Below are 16633 nucleotides of genomic sequence, written 5' to 3'. Positions count from 1 at the left end.
ATTACGCAGCCCAATCTGTCACCCTGCCGACGGGGGTCTCTACCCTGCTGATGGCTTTCCACACTCGCCTGTAATGACTTTTGGCAGGCCGGGAAGGCGCGAGAGCTTCTTCCCCAGCTTGGAGAGCCGTTAGGCCCTCTCTGCCTGTTAGCTAAAGCACTTTGTGAGCTTCTTTGGTAAATAAATGAGTCATTTTAATCCAACTGACAGCCTGGCACCTGAGCAAGCTGCCTTCCATCTGTACTTCTAGGCCTCATGTAGGCAGCCAATTGTCAAGCTCAGGGCCTTCAAGACCTCACCATTGAGTGTCTTTCAAAAGCAACTTTAGCAATTTCCTTTGCCCTAATTAGATTGTGTGAGAGGGACTGAGCAAACCAAGGCCTTTGCAAAACTTCGGTGGCCCTGTTGGTTGTGATCTTCTGCAATGACAGGACTCGCTTTCAGTGTGACCTTTTTGCCCTCCATTCCCTGGCACCCACCCCCTGTACCCCATTCTCTGTACCCCATTCTTTCTCTTTGACCCACCCCTGTACCCTGCAGGCTGGTAACACGAATTGTTCAAAGCAGAAATTTCAGCTTTTATAGCATCCCTCAGGTGGGTTGTTCCTTGATCCTGTGCCCTTGTGTGCCTTGCAGATGGGATCAGGGCAGGAACGTGGTTAAGGCTTCAGAAATCATTTAAAATTACACTGGTGTAGGTTTGGTTTTGGTTTTTTAGCTCCCATGAGATGGTCACTGAAGAATTGGCCCTTCCATTGCCCATGGAAAGCAGGCAGCAGTGACCTGCCAAGGTGTCATATCCTTGATTTCCCTGTAATTAAGGAATGGTGGTGTGAGGTCACACATGGAAGGGGCAGTGCCATCTGAGGCAGTGGAAAAGAGGGAGAGTGGTACATTGGAAATCTCTTGGGTTTCTTGAAAGAGTATTGGCAGCAGGTTAGTGCTTCTGCTTGTGGAATAAATGTAAAACTGGATTGTTGTTGTTTGAGCTGTGTTCTCTCTCCTGGAAAGGTGACCCACAAATATTTTTCTAAAATTCTGAGAAGTTGAAACTCATGGGCCCTGCCAGCAGAGGAAAGCAAATCAACTCAAACTTTTTACCCTAGTCCTACCTTGCTGCTCTCTACCAGGGTCTTTGAGGAAAAGGAGCTTGAGGAGACACAGGTGGACTGATACTGAGGAATCTTTGAGAGTTTGCAAAACACTCCAATTACCAGTAAATCCCAGGAGACTTGTGAAAGAGAGGCAAGGGAAACCCCAGGAGAGAGTAGCTGCTGCTGTGTGTCAGTAACAACTGAGGGGAGTTGGTGGCTCTGTGAAAGCGATCGCGAATGCAAGGCTGGTGATAGGAGAAAGCCCTCTCCTAAAATGTTTTTCTGGCTGTTTATGAGGCTTTTAGTGAACCTTTTCAGCTTGGGCAAATGCACATGAAAATGCTGAGAAATGTTGAGAAAATTATCATGGAAGAGTAGGGAAAGACTCTGGGTGGATGAGAGGATTGGTTCCTGCCCATGCTGTCCACTCTTCCTGTTAGAGGTGCTCCAGACCATAGGGCTGTCCTGGTTGTTGGTTTATTTTGGTGAAACTGCCCTGTGCCAAGGTCAGAGCCCTCTCCTCAGACAGCCTTTCCTCAGCTGCTGGGTGTGAGGAGGAGCACAGGAAGGGAAAAGACCAAAGCCTTGTCAGCTTTGGTGGAAGAACAGAGCCAGCCAGCTCGGAATCAGCCGTCAGCGCTCCCGTCTGATCGTGCTGCAGAGTTTATAGTCTTGTTATCCTGGTAACTGCTGTACATGCTTCCCAGCTCCCCTTGATTTATTTTCTCCAGCCTCCTTTAAATGGCTTTTTGTACATCTGTTCATTCTGACTCTGGGAACAAGCCACTCCTTAATGAGCGTGTTGGAGCGCGAGCGTGCGTTATTTCGGAGTGGGCGCCGTGGAAAGTGGCTCCTCTTTTACTGCACTTGGAGCCACAAAACAGCCTGGTTAGTGCTTATGGGAAGGCCTTTGCTGCCAAAACATCAGCTTCCCATTCTTTTAACGTGTGTGGGAGTTGCATGAAAACACTTCAGTGGGTGGCTGACACATTTTTAGTACATTAAGCTCCTGCTTACGTCCTTAATATATTCTATTTTGCAACTAGCTAAAAGATACATGTGTTGCAAAACATTTCCTAACAGAGTTAAATCTGCACACCTGCTCTGCTATTGCGCCTGGTGAATGTAAAATCCAAGGAGTATGTGAGGACATTACTAATGAACAGAAAATCAAGAAGGGAGATTGAAATGTGTTTGCGCTCTCTGTTTTGGATAGCGTTTAAACTCTCTTTTCTCTCACAAGGGGGTATGTTTTTGGAGATATCTCACTGTGGATAACTAAAGGGTCTCATTCAAGTCCTTCTCCAAGTTGATGGGTTTTTTCACCAGCTGGCACATCAGATAACACCTTGACAGCAGCCTCAGACTCTTTTCTTCGTAGCTGCATTTTGTTTCTCCAAATCAAAGCCAGACTGGTGCAAATCTAAGGCATAGCTGAAGTCCCCTCTCCTCAAGCTGTGCTCCAGCTCCCTGCAGATTCTGCTAAATTGTTTATTTGCCTTTTATTTTAGGGCCAGATGACCTGCAAGTCATCTGCTCCTCAACTTCAGACCATCACCTAGGAAACAACTAATTATTTGTGGGTAGAGATCAGTGTATCCTTGGACATTCCACCCAAGGCCAGGGATTCTTGACCATTGGCCTTTATGGTTTTTTTCCCTTTTCATCATAAGCAGCCTGATTTTAGTAGTTAGATTTGCTGTGGATGAAGGTGTGCTCAGAACTAGTGCTGCCTTTCAGAGATTTAATTCTCCCTCTCTGTGTTGGGTAGTAGGTGCTCATGAGCAGATCTCTTTTCCTCAGTGAAACAAACTGAAGAACCAAAGGTATCACTACCATTTACACAGTGGATTCTCTTAGGGCTGTAGCAAAATGCTGTAATTCAACACCACCATCCTGAAATAGGTGTTTGTGTCCTCCAGGCTTTGGGCCATTGTAGTGGAGCATTTTTGATTGCATTTTTGATTGCATTGCATTTTTGACTGCCAACAATCCTTACATTTTAAACCCTTAATGTTATTTCTGACCTTCAGTCCATCTCTCCCCAAATTAGACACATAAAATTCCTACTTCCATAGTTGCCATCCCAGAGGACTCCTCACTCTGCTGATACCTCCAAAGGATTTTTACTAAAGTGATTTCCTTATGCATTTTAAAGGATGTAGCAGCACGGGGGCTGGACCTGCCTCAAGTGACCTGGATTGTACAGGTGGGTTTGCTCTGTGTGTCTGTGTGTGTTAAGTGCAGCCTTGCTCAGATTAAATCCCTTTCCAGTCCAGAACCTTCCTGCAGTGTGCTGGTCTTGGTGCTGATGCCTGCAGGTGTGGGAGACCCACAAGTTCCTGATTGCAGGACTGGAACTCTGGGTTTTGCCAGGATATAGCATTGCTAGGATAGCCTTGGTCTGTTTTTTTCTTTAATAACTGATGTTACCAGAGTTTCTCCTGGCTGGAGATGAAGCACCCTCCATTTCCCCACCCAGGAAGCCAAGTTTTGTGAAATCCCAACCATCTCTTGCAGTTCTGTTCCCATTTTCCTGAACTTGCTGGAGAGGCAATTCCATGAGGAATTTAAGTTAATTCCTAATGTTAAACATTGAATAGCCAAGTGGTGCCAGTGCAGTGACCTGAGTGTTTTGAGTGAGGCTTGGCTGGGGCTGAGTAGCTGCAGGCATCCAGCTTCCAGCAGAACTGCATGGTTCAGATTTTCCCTGAAGAAAACAAGCCCAACAAAACCCCACACTGCTGCATTGCTGTTGACAGAAATACAGTCCTAGGGAAAAAAAAAAATAGAAACAAAGGAAGATGGATTGAACCTTAAAAATAGCAGCCTGTCGTTTCAAAGAGGAGGCTGAGAGCATGAGACAGATTTCATTTCTATAAAAGATTTATAATTAAAAAAAGGTTAGTTGAAGAGAGGAAAAACTGATCCAGAGATTCACGTGTATCAAGCGACACCTGGGTAAAAGGAACAGGGCACAGAGCCTCAACAAAGCTTTTTAATTTCTACCTCATCCCTTCAGGTAACAAATTTGATTTGATTTTTTGTGTTTTTTAAAAAAAGAATGATATTGTAGCAGCCAGCTAGTCGATGAAGGCTGTGGAAGTGAAGTCTTTAATTCCCAGATCTGTATATTAATATAATTTAACCAAAGATATAGTTGCCAGTGTTAGAACGCAGTGCAAATTACCTAAAGCCCTGGGAGACTTCTGTGTGTCCAGAAGGCGAAATCTCAGCTGTCCTGAGAGCTGTGTCCAAGAGCAAGGACCTGCAGGGAGCAATTAGATTGCTCACAGCATCTTACTCACACCTCTAGCCAGTAGAAACTTTGCCAGAGGGCACAGGTATAAACACTAGAGTGGGCTTTGGTTGTTGGGTTTTTTCCAGTTAAACTGCTGAGGGCTCATTTCTGAGCAGGATCTCTGTGCTTGTTCATTTTTTCCAGGAAAGAGAGGAAGGCGGGGGAAAGAATAGGGGGAGGTTAAAGGGAAGGAAATGTGTCACCCTTTATCAGATCTTGCAAATGGCTGGGCAGTTTTGATTCCCAGTGAGGTAAATGAGAGGCAGTGCTAAATTTGGGGGGTCTTTAAGGAACATTTTCATGGTGTCTGGTAGTTGGACAGGGGAAGATGGTTTCTATCTGTATCATAGACTGCTGAAAGCACTCCCTCCTCTCTCTTAGATTTATTCTACCCTGTAACCAGCTATGATTTCCTTTAATCCAAACAAAGCAATTTAGCCCAATTCCAAATTGGCATCAGCTGTTTTTTATTTTGTGGTTTTTCTCCCAAATACACAACCGGCAGCTCCCTGCTCCATCTGGGCAGTCCTGGGTCCTCTTTGGTGTGAGATTTGATCAGATTTGATTTTTTTTTTAGAGGAAGCGAACAGGTTTCTGTATAGAAATAAAATGTAAAAGGCAGAGAGAGACACTGAGATGTGGAAAACTGTCCTATTATCTGAAAGTTGGCCAACATGTCACATCCACATGTCAAAAACCCGCCGCGGCTGAGGGGGGCTGAGTGATGGTTCCGTGTTACAAACAGCCCAATTCCTCGGGAGGTGCAGCGTGTGGGGCGTGCCTTTTGTTCCAGGTGAGCGGGCTGGGTGTGTGCTTTCTAATTAACATCCTGTTAATTGCTCTTTTTCCCCCCCCCTTCCTGAAGTACAACGCTCCGGCTTCACCTGCGGAATACATCCACCGGATCGGGAGGACGGCGCGCATCGGCTGCCGCGGGAGCAGCCTGCTCGTGCTGGCTCCTTCAGAGGCAGGATATGTCAGCTTGCTGGCTTCTCACAAGATTAAGTGAGTCAGAAACGCCAACAAAAGTTTCAGCTCATCCTTGCTAATTAACCTTCCGTGGCACTTTCAGCGGGACTGTGTCTCGTGCAGGTTTTAATAAGAATTTATTAATTCTCGTGATCCGGGCCTGGCCCCAGACTAGCAAAAGGAGAAGAGGGAAGTGTGTGAAAATCATCAGCCTGACAGGTTGTGCATGAGTGAGTGTGTGTGGTGAGGGGCAGGGATAGCCGGAGATCCTTTGCTCTCCATTGTTTTCTCTCTGGCCCTGGGTTCAAATCTATGACAAATCTTGTGACTATGTGGAGATCACAAGTCAAACGAGTCTGTCAGATGGTCCCTGGCCCTCTGCCTGCATGGCACCATATTGTCAGAGACTGCTGGCCCTTTGGGAGGAATCTTCTGGGGGGCTGTGGGCCATATCTGCAGTTAGTTGACCGAGATGTGTTGTTTAAGTGGCTTCTGACAGGAACAGGAGAGGCTTTGGCAAGTGGTGAGAGCCCAGGGTGGTCCTGGAAGGCAAAAAGGGAGGAAGGTGGACTCTGCAGTCCCAAAGTGGGGTGTTCTTCCAAGCCTACCTGGCTCTGGCTTGGACTTGGGAGTAGCAGCAAGGAGAGCAAGCCAGGCTCAGTAAGAACCAGCCCAGTGTGCATGCAGTCAGGTACCTGATGGCTGACACATGATGAGATTTTAGTCCAGCTCTGCTTGCACAATGATCTTTTTGTAGAGAAAACCCACAACTGGCTGCTCAGCATCTCTAGGCAGGATCTCCAGCCTCCTCAGCAGCCAGCTGGGTGTTTGTGCCTCCCCTTGCTCCCTGCCTTGCTGTCTCTCAGCGTTTGAGAACATCAGCAGAGTCCCCCCAGTGTTGTAGCAGTGTTGATGGAGCCCTGTAAACTCATGCACAAATTAGTTCCCTTTTATTTCTTGTGTTTCTGTCGGGTGGAGCTGCTTGGAATCGAATTTGGTTTTGCATCCTTGAAACAAACAAATGTTGGCAGTAAATACAGGCTTATTCTAGGCTGTGAGCCATTTAGTGGTCTAACAAAGAGCCATCCATCATCCCAGGTAACTATCTATTAAGCAGACACCAGCAAGACATGGAAGGCTAAGCTGACAGGGTTTTTTTTCATGTAACAAACAGCACTGACATTTAAAGGTGAAATCCCACATAATTGTGAATTTTTAACTCCAAGTAGAAAGTTCTATTTTTCTATTTTATAATATTTTGGTAGTGTTAGAGGAAGGAGAGAGAAATTTCCTTCTTTTTTATTTTAAATGTTAATGCTTTTATCCAGTGTTGTTGTTTTTTAACAAGTTTGGGGAAGTGTCACTCAGGCTGGTAATTACATCTGCTAAGCAGACCTGTTGTCGAGCTTGGCCGTGGTCTTCAGGAATCTTGAAGACTCTGAATAAGCAGGGAGAGATTTATGTGAATTTATTTTTCAGAGCCAGACAACACTGGGGATTGCCTTTTCTTGTTTTGCTTGTTTGTTTTACGTTCTGCAGATGAAGGACTTGCCAGAAATGAGTGTAATTTGCCTTCCTTGACCCCCATCCTCTGATGGCCACGGGCTGATCTGGTCTCTCCGCTCTTCCCACACGGAGGATGAGGAGAAGGGGCACTGGGATAGAGCAGGGAGCTGATGAATTACTGAGGAGATGCAGGAAGGCAGCTTGAAGCTCAAGGCAGCAAGTGCCATCAGCACAAATTGCCGTTACCCTTCATAAACAGAGCATTATGGTGATAATCCTGACAATTTAATTCAGTGTGAGGGCGAAAGACAGCGTGTGTTGGACTGTCACCGAGCCTCTAAGCACTGCTCATTTCTGTTCCTTTACCCTGAATCTTTGTACCTTCTGACTTGGTCTGCACAAGTTACTGGAGTTTGGTTTATTTTTCCCCCTTTCGTAGCTTAATTTTTAAATCTTTTTTTGTTGAGGATGAGTGTGTGTTGTGAATCTTTTTTTTTTTTAATTTGTTGGGTTTTTTTTTTTCTTTTTTAAATGAAGTTCCCGCTGGGTTTATTGAAATGTAAATACTTCATAAAATATGTATTTTGAAGAAGACAAAGCATGAGATGTGTCCCTGCAGCCTTCAGCTGGTGTAAGTGAGCAGTGCTCTGCTGGTTTACAGGGGATGAGGATCTGACCCAGAGATTTTTCCTAAACCCCTCCACCCACCCCAGCATGCATGGGAGTAAGTCCAGGAATGTTGAGAGTCGGAAGTAATGAGAGCAGACGTGGCTTTGTTCCTGGATGAAAATCCACTTCGGAATTAGAGATGACTGCCTTTGAAATTGGAAATCGCTTGCAATTAATTTTCACCGGTACCTGAAGCCTCTCCTTGGCTTCCAGTGTGGAAAAGCAGCGTTAGCCTTTGCCAAAACGATCTCACTTTGGCTCTGCTGAGATCTGTAATTCCTGTTGGGGCTCAGCAAAGCTGCCTCCTCTCTCTCTGCAACTTTCAGGTTGGGCTTTGTGTGCCTGGAAGTTGTGGCTGCTCTGCCCAGCTGTAAATGTGGATGTGCAGGCACGTGCACAATCGTGTTTTCTCTCCATTCCCTCTTTAAAAAAAAAAAAGAAAAAGGATAGACTCCAAAATGTTCTGTCTCAGCTCCAAGACAAAACTAACAGATTTCTCTTCAAAGGGAGGAGGCAACAAGCAGAAGAAATGCAAGGTTTTGTTTTTTTTTTCCTTTATGTCTCTTCCAGCCCCTTCAGCTGCAATCTCGCAGCGCCTGCCTCGACAGCTATCAGATAATTTCTTTATCTGCTAACAGCAGCCTAACTAATTTATAAAGGAGGAGGCATCACCGTGAAGGCACGAGTCGTTTCCCTCCCTGCTCCAGTGTTTCCCTCCCTTCTCAGGGTTGTGCTGTTCCCCTCCCTGCTCCCTGCTGTGAACCCAGTTCAGGGATCTGTTGCTGGCGACACGCCAGGGGAGGGGAGGACCCAACTCCGACAAATCAATGTCAAAGGTTTGACATTTTCATTCATTGCCGTGTCAAAGCAACCTTTGCAGGGGGAAGGGGGAGGTCTGCTTTCCTCTTGCTTAAGTGGTTACCATTTATGTTTTAATTTGCTGTTATACTTTTCAAAACCAGACAGAGGAACCCTCGGTTGTCATTTTATGCTCCATTTCCCTTTCTCCCCCATCGCTGCCCCGCCTGTCTCTGCATCCTCTGTGAAGGAATCTGGGCATGGGGTGGCCCAGCTGCACATGGGGGGCTGCTCTCCCTTGTAGGGTGTCCTGTGGCCACCCTGGCCCATCCCTTCCAGCCTGGATGGCTTTTCCTCTGCACCTTCTCCTTGCCTTAGTAAAGATTTTGTTGCTTTAGCTGGGAAGGATGGGGAGCAGATGAGGATCACAATATCCTGTCAAACACTGTGGCAGAAATTCATCCATTCCTGCTAGCCAGCTGTTAGCTTGGAGTGAAAAGAAGAAGATATTGTTGTTATGATTCGGTTTTGTACTTTACAAATTGAAAAATAGCAGCAATGCTTCCTTTCAGAAACCACAGGCAGTTTTCTGACCAGCTGGGATTCAGGAATCTGAGAACTCTTGGACCCCAAAGATTTCTCTCTTCCTTAGATTGGTTTAATCCCAAGTGAACTCCTTGGCTTCTTTTCTAGACACGACCTTTGCCCATTACTGAAAATCTGGGCCCACAGACCTCAGCTTTTATGATCTGAGTAATTCCCTTGGAAATGGGACCCAGTTTGGATGCAGCTGTAATATTAATGGCCTGGAGCTGCACAGCTGTTCCTGTGCTGTCACCTGGGGTGTGTGTGCCCCTTAAGACAGTGTTAAAGAGGACAAAGAATTTCTGGTGTCCTGTAAATGCACCTTTAAGCAGGACTGCTCACTTGGAAATTAAGCAGGTTTCTAAGCATTTCCATATCTGGGCCATAGCAGGACCCAGCAGTGTCATGCAAGCAGGACTGGAGAATAAATCATCTGGTTGAACCTACAGGAGGAATGTGAGTCGACAGAATGAAAATAAATGCCCAGTGTGAAGCCTGGCTAGGACAGCTGAATGAGTCTCCTGTATTTAAAAAAAAAAATGCTGTGGAGTCCCTGATGGGCTGGGCTTTGGCTTTGCACTTCAGATGAGAGGGGAGGTGAGTTCTCAGAGCAGGAAAGGAAAGCAAACTGTGTGTCTGATGTCAGAGGGGGCTTTTGAGGCTATAAATGAATTGGAAGGTGAGTTTGTCCATTGGGAAGTGCCTGTGAGCTTTGACCTGAGTGAGGTAGCAAGGAGCTGGAATCACACAGGATCCTGTGGGAAAGAAGGAAATGTCACCAGAGGGATGGAGCTGCAGGGGAATTGGCTGATGGGGAAAGTTCCTCAGGGTTTGTTGTTACCCTCTGAGCTTAAGTGACCATGAGAGGAAGGAGCTGTGTCTTTGCACACTTTAGTTTCAGCTCCTTGGTGTTGTGAGAGGTCATTATTCATCCTTTGAGTGAAGGTTGAGCACTGTCTCTCATTGCAGAGACTCTGGGGGCTAAACAGGAGGAGACAAGGTGTGCCAGGAGTAGCAAACAAAGTGGAGCAGGTGCTTCCAGCCTGTGGGTGCCTCCCTCAGTCTCTTTCTCACAGTTAACAACCAACCTGCTCCTGCCCATGTCACTGAGGGAAAAAAGAAATGTTGGACACCCCCTGGGTTCAAGGTGGAGGTTGCAGATCTTGTTCTTTATAGTTACAAAACAAATATACAAGGAGCATTAATGTTATGAGCTGCTTCAGCTCTGTCTTGAGTTTCTTTTGGTGACAAGAATAACCAGGTGCTTCCTAATTGTTCTGGTGCTTCTCAGTGCAAGGAAAGAAAAATTATGAAAATAATGGAAGTATAATCCAATTTATTTCTTTAATCAGTTCCTCTTGGTTAAGAGCCAAGGAGACTCAGTGAATAGAAAGTGCACCCTCAGTTATTTTGATGCTCTGCTAAAATTGGAGTGTGTGTGTTGTTGACTTAAAACAGTGACAAAATTGTGGGTGAAACTGTGTCTCTGTGCCACTGAAAGCAGGGGTTTGGATTTTACAGCAGTTCCACTTTTAGGGGTGATGAGGGAGTGTCTGGGCTAAGACCTTGTGTATTTCAGGAATAAATTCCCAAGTTAAACTGTGAATCTCAATTGTTTTGCTCTCCATTACCAGCCTGTGCCTCATTGCAGGCTGTGTTTCAAAGCAGGAGAAGCAGTAATTTTTTGTCTTTGTTGCCTCAGTGTTTCAGAGCTGAAGATGGAGAAGGTGTTGGCCACCCTGATGAAGGATGATCGCTTCAGGGTGCACAGACCAGGGAGCAGGGTGAGTTCCTCTGCTGCTTTGGAATTGCTCCAGTGTTCATAACCAGTCCAACATCACTAGTGTTCCTGCAACAGTGTCTGTCTTTACATCCAGGATGTCAGTCAGTGTAAATAATTATAGAACTATCTTATATCACAATTTTTCAGTCTTTTGTTGTTCCCAGAAAGCAGTTGTTTGCTAACTCTTCAGCAAATATCTTTGTAACAGGTAGGGAAGGTTTCTGGATGCAAAATCTCTGTGTTTCTTCATGTACAGTATTTCTGTTTTTCCTGTGTTTCTGCACTAAAATACTGTTGGAGATGACAAATGGCTCTCAAAAAAATGAGGAAAATGCATTTGTTGATGTGTTACATCAGGGTTTTTATCATCTGTATTTACTTGGAGCCTAAACCAAAGCTCCCTGGGTTGACAGGCACCTTTTTATTGACTTGGGCAAGCTTTGGGTCTGCCTTCAAGTTGCTAATTCACAGAATTCACTCATTTGCAATTGATGTCTCGGGCGTTGCTGCGCTCTGGCAAATTAAATCCTGCAAGAACCTGCATTTTGAATGGAAGTCAAGAATGTGTCAAGCATGATGCAGCACACACTCTTTTTTTTTTCCCTCTTGTTGCTGTTTTGCCTGCCTGTGCCTTTGTTACCCCGTGTCTGAGGCTCCTCATTCCCAGTGCTGGCTGGTGGGGCCGTGGTGTTCCTGGGAAAGCTGTTCAGTGTTGTGCACTCACACACAGCCAGCTCTGAGCTCTGCTGAGATGCAGCTCTGTTTAAAGCTCTCTCCCACTACTGGTTTTGGCTGAAATCAGCCTGTAATGTCTGTTTTAAATGTCTGGGTCATGCCTACAAATATCACCTCGTAGCAAAGTTGTGCTTTGTTAGTGCAGAAATTATTTTAAGTAATTCCATATATAAATACTTTCCTTTTGTCCCAAATGTGCTTATAGGAGAGTGACTTCATATTTCCTTTAAAGACTTTTTCAACAATTCCATTTAGAAATTGTACTTTAAATTTGTTACTGACATGAGACAGAATTTTCGCTGTTCCAGATGTCGGACAAATGTTATTTCATGGGACATGGAGAAAAAAGAAAACATGTTTTGTTCCAGGAAATTTCAATTTAGGTTTGGAAAAGCAGCAGGAGAAAATCTCTTTTTAACAACAAAAACCTAACCAAGCCTGTTTGGTATTTCTGCCATGCTTCCCAATTGTCAAATGCTCTACACATTTAAGCACAGAACTTTTTAAATACACATCTTTTGGCTTTCTTCCTTTTCTTTCCAAAAGGCTCCAAACCCAGCCCCTCTTTGAAAGGAGCAGTTGCTGGTTTGGGCAGTGCCAGGTGCTGCACAGAAGGACTTGGTTCCTTTTGCTTTCAAAGGTGGGATTAAATTCCTCTTTTCCCTCTGACATCAAAGCAAGTGGGATTTTGCTGTTGACTTCACTGGAGCTGAGATCCATCCACTGTGGTTGTAGGATGGTTTTAATCTCTCTCAGGAGCTAAGAAATACAGAATACCCAGTTTTTATGTTACTCAGTCTGAAAGAACTGGCATTTAAGAATAGAGTTTCTCTTCCTGGGAAAAACTCTGTATCGTTTAATGGAGATGGAATTACAGCAGTTCTGTCAATATGAAACAGACTCCTGCAGGAATGACTTGAAAAATATATTAATGGGCTTGCTGTGTTTGTTAGCTCCATGTTTATATTGCCATGGAGGCTCTGAGTGGTCTGCTCAGAAGCTGCAGGGGCATTTCCCAATTTTCAGGAGAGTTAATCTCTATTAAATTCCCTAAATTTGCCACATGGACAGCCCAGCAAGCTGAGAGTGGAGTGGGACAGGGGGGATTGAGGAGGTGTCAGGAGGAGCTGAACCTGATCCTGTTGGGATGTTGCCATTGGAGGGAGGTTCAGCTCTGCTCTCACTCTCTCTGAGCTCTGAGTCATGTATATATTATAGTCCTGCACACAGGAACCTCATTATGATGCTCTTCAGTTCTCATTGCCTCAACTCAAGTCCATTATAAGTACCACGTTGGAACATGTATTTTTTTGGGCTTCTGTGTGCAGCCAGGGAGCAAGCTGAAGTGCCTGTAAAATGTATATTTTATATTTAGGTATATGAAATATATATGTGGCTATGTCTGGGCGTGTGAATGTTCACCTGCCTACAAAGAGAATAAATCTGATCTTTCAACTGTTATGGAGGGGGGCAAGGGGGACTTGGTGAGTTCTAGAGAAGGTGTGTGGAGGTTAGTAAAAAGTTGTTATTAAAACAAAATCCTTCATTTTGTTTTGAAGTATAATGGAAGCAGGAGATGTTACAGCCAGGCTTTTTGGTGGGTTTCCCCATCTTTCCTTTTTTTTTTTTCCTGTTTTAAGAATGAACTTTTCTACCTCAGTCTAGTCTTACTGTGTTTCAATTTATTTTTTTTTTCCATTATCATGTTCTCTTAATTAAATCAGAAGTTTTCAGTACTTATCCCAACCTCTCAAACCTAAAACCTGCCATCTTCATCACTGGAAGTTTCCTTTTTTTGACAGAAATCCATAAATCTTTTCCTGGTGGAGTTGGCATTTTTGGGAGTTACCCTGATGTCTCAAACTGGTTAAATAACATTGCACTTTGACTTTTCTCTCTTGCATTTCTTCTTTTAGCTTATAAATAATGTCATTGTCCACACTCATTATGCCAGTGGTTTGGGATCTGCCAGAACAGGATTTTAAGGAATCACAAGGCAGAAAAAGTTCTCCTATCCCACTGTTTCTCCATGATGGCAACAGTGCTGCTTGTTTAACAGAGGGATGGGGATGCAGATCAAGCAAACCTCTGGGGTAGGCTTTTATCTTTGGGGTCTTGGAAAAATGTCTAAGGTCTCAAATTAATTGTCCTGCTCATCCAAACCAGGACTAAAGCTTGCCTGTGTGAGTAAAGCACATGGAATGGCTTCCATGCCCCTCCAGTAGCAGTGATTTATTTGATCTGTCCAGACACTCAGTCATGGACAGGTTTTATTTTCAGTTTGCCTCTGAGTCAGTTTTAAATTTAGATTTTTTTTTATTATTATTGGGGTGGAGTTTTTTTGTTTTTTAGCTGAACCTCCCTGGAAGACAGGAATCAAACACAGTTTTTTTTTTCATGCCCATTAGGGTGCAATTTTAAAATGAGTTCTGTCTCAAGGGTCTGAAGGGGATAAAAGACAAAGTGGAGATGGGAGGAGGGGAGAAGCTGTTTTTCAGGGACATTATGTTTCCTGCCATTTGCTTTTTTTTATTTATATCTCTTGCACTGACCTCACACTTTGGAAATTATGCACCTAGCTTTTTATCCCTCATTTTTGTCTTACTTTTTTTTTTTTTTTATTATTTTCCCCCAGCACCAGGAAGAAGAGATGCCTCATTTTGAAACCTAAAGGGGGGAATAAGAAAAGTCCTTTGTAATATATTGCCATATTATCACTAAATCCCCTGACAGTTGTGACACAGAAGCAAGTCACCTGTCACTTAAGCTTGAGGTCTCTTTAATTTTCTCCTGGAATTCGCACCAGGCTGTCTTTAATTTGAGGCCTTTATTGGAATTCTGAAACCTTTCTGCCTCCCTGGTGCTCAGATCTATTCTGAGTGCTGTTACAGAATGTATACAATAACCAACACAGGGATTCAGAGGGGGCTGAAGCACTGTTTATTTAACACTCTGGAGGGATTTTCGTGCTTATTCGGTCCTGGCTACCCAGCTTTCAATATCGCTTTGACAACCGTTATGCCCTTCTCATTAATTTTAAACAGTTAAAACACAGGAAAAAGAGAAAAAGTTTTCATTATTAAAGTGCTTTACTTTTTAATAACAGAGGATTCTGTCCGCCAGGGGAAAGGGCAAACCTCACTAATTTCACATTCATATTAAAAAGCGCTGGGAAGGTGACACTTGGTGCTGCCAGGAGGCTGAACAAAAGGAAAGTGCCGGGGGCCGGGAGGAGCAGGCGGGGCCAGAAAGTTTTGTGTTTCACGGCGGTGGAAACTTGGTGGTGACAACAAGGAGTGGCCACTTGGGGGTCACTGAACCTCTGCAGAGTCCTTGATGGGGATGGGCTCAGCTTCAGGGCATGCCTGAAGTCAGAGGAACCTGGGGAAGGAGTGTCCAGAAATGGTGAGGAAGGGCCCAGAAAGTGAATTGTGTGAGGAGCAGCTGAGGGAACTGGCTGAGCCCTGAGGGAAAGAGGTGCAGGAAAAACAACTCACAAAGGAACCTGTGAAAGGAGTGTCCAGAGAAGCTGAGGAAGGGTCCAGAGAGTGAATTGTGTGAGGAACAGCTGAGAGAACTGGCTGAGCCCTGAGGAAAAGAGATTTGGGGAAGAAACTGTGGCCCTCTGCAGAGCTCTTGGCTGGGGATGGTCTCAGCTTTAAGGTACATCTGAATTTTAGAGGAATCTGTGAAAGGAGTGTCCAGAAAAGGTGAGGAAAGATCCTGAGAGTGAATTGTGTGAGGAGCAGCTGGGAGAACTGGCTGAGCCTGGAGGAAAAGAGATTTGAGGAAGAAACTGTGGCTCTCTGCAGAGCTCTTGGCTGGGGATGGTCTCAGCTTCAGGGCACACCTGAATTTCGAAGAATCTGTGAAAGGAGTGTCCAGAGAAGCTGAGGAAGGATCCACAGAGTGAATTGTATGAGGAGCAGCTGGGAGAACTGGCTGAGCCTGGAGAAAAAGAGATTCAGGGAAGAGAACTCACAATCAGGTGGGAGTCAGGACCTGCTCCCAAGGAACAAGGACAGGAGGAGAGGATACAGCCTCAAGCTGTGCCAGGAAAGGTTCAGGTGGAGCATCAGGAAGAATTTCTTCACTGCAAGGATGGTTGAGCATTGGAATGGGCTGCCCAGGGATGTGGTGGAGTCCCCATCCCTTGAGGTGTTCAGGAAAAACTGGATGTGGCACTCAGTGCCGTGGTTTGGTTGACAAGGTGATGATCAGTCCAAGTTTGGACTGGATGATCTTGGAGGTGTTTTCTGACCTAAAGGATGCTGTGATTCTGTGAGATGGGTCATGAACCTTTCTTGAGGGGACTGGGAGACAGCAGAGAGCAGAAATCTGGGAGTTAATGAGTTCAAACAGCCAGGCTGTCCTTGGAGGGGCAGTCCAGGCAGTGAGTGAGCAGGAGCTGCAGCACTGGGTGTGTTTGCTTTGCTGAGGAATTGCCTGGGATTCTGGAAGCTGTGGGATCCTGAGTTTCTGAGAGGGCACAGTGCAAATTTAAACTACATTTGAGGTCTGTCTCTGGGCACATTTGCTATTGGGCACAGAGTGGCACATGTGGGACAGGAGAGCACTTTGTGTCAGGTGCTGGCAGCCCCCGGGGTCCTTGGGGTTGGTTTGTGGTGTCAGTGGGATGTGGCTGCTCTGGCCTGGCAGCAGTGCCCAGGACAGAGGGGTTTGCAGCATTAGCATGCAGATCTGGCAGGGAGGAGCAGCAGGATTGCTGCCTTGGCAGAGGGTTCCTCCAGCGTCCCAGGAGCTGGGTGTTTGTATTCAGCCAGCCCTGCTGGGGTGAGGGGTCTGACCATACCAAGTTGCTGCCTTGGATCTGGCACTCTCCCACTTGGATGCTGGTTCCTGTCTTGAGTCCCACTGGAGAGCTGTGGAGAGGTGCACATCCATGGATGCTTGGCTTTCCACTTTGCTGTCAGCTTTCCATCAAACATTTCACTCGTTTTCTGGTCCACATTTCCTTTCTCTGCCTGGATCCCTCAGAGAGGGAGAGAGCCTCTCTTCTCCTCCCAGTAACAGCTTGCTCCCAGGAATGTTTGTTTTCCATTTCCTGAAGTGCATCCTACAATCTGATCCCAGGAAAGCTGGAACACGTGCAAAATTGCCCTTTTGGCCTGAGGAAGTTTATTCTGTCGTGCCTTTGGTGCAAGGGGCTTGTCCTGCTCTAGAGGAGCCAAG

General features: G+C 45.4%; 1 protein-coding gene across 2 annotated transcripts in view; it reads left to right on the top strand.

The window, feature by feature from the left end:
• The window catches only part of DDX31 (DEAD-box helicase 31), a 43859-nt gene that overhangs the window by 13809 nt on the left and 13417 nt on the right, over window positions 1-16633 (top strand). For both annotated transcript variants that reach the window (XM_026797513.2, XM_005494130.4), the window contains exons 15-17: window positions 3253-3303; window positions 5261-5400; window positions 10625-10706. In XM_026797513.2, coding sequence (XP_026653314.2) covers window positions 3253-3303; window positions 5261-5400; window positions 10625-10706 — 273 coding nt within the window. The remainder of the gene's footprint in view (window positions 1-3252; window positions 3304-5260; window positions 5401-10624; window positions 10707-16633) is intronic.

Source organism: Zonotrichia albicollis, chromosome 21 (genome assembly GCF_047830755.1).
Source record: "Zonotrichia albicollis isolate bZonAlb1 chromosome 21, bZonAlb1.hap1, whole genome shotgun sequence".
NCBI lineage: Eukaryota > Metazoa > Chordata > Aves > Passeriformes > Passerellidae > Zonotrichia > Zonotrichia albicollis.
Note: the sequence above shows the minus strand (reverse complement) of the source record. Positions and strands in the feature narration are given on the sequence as shown.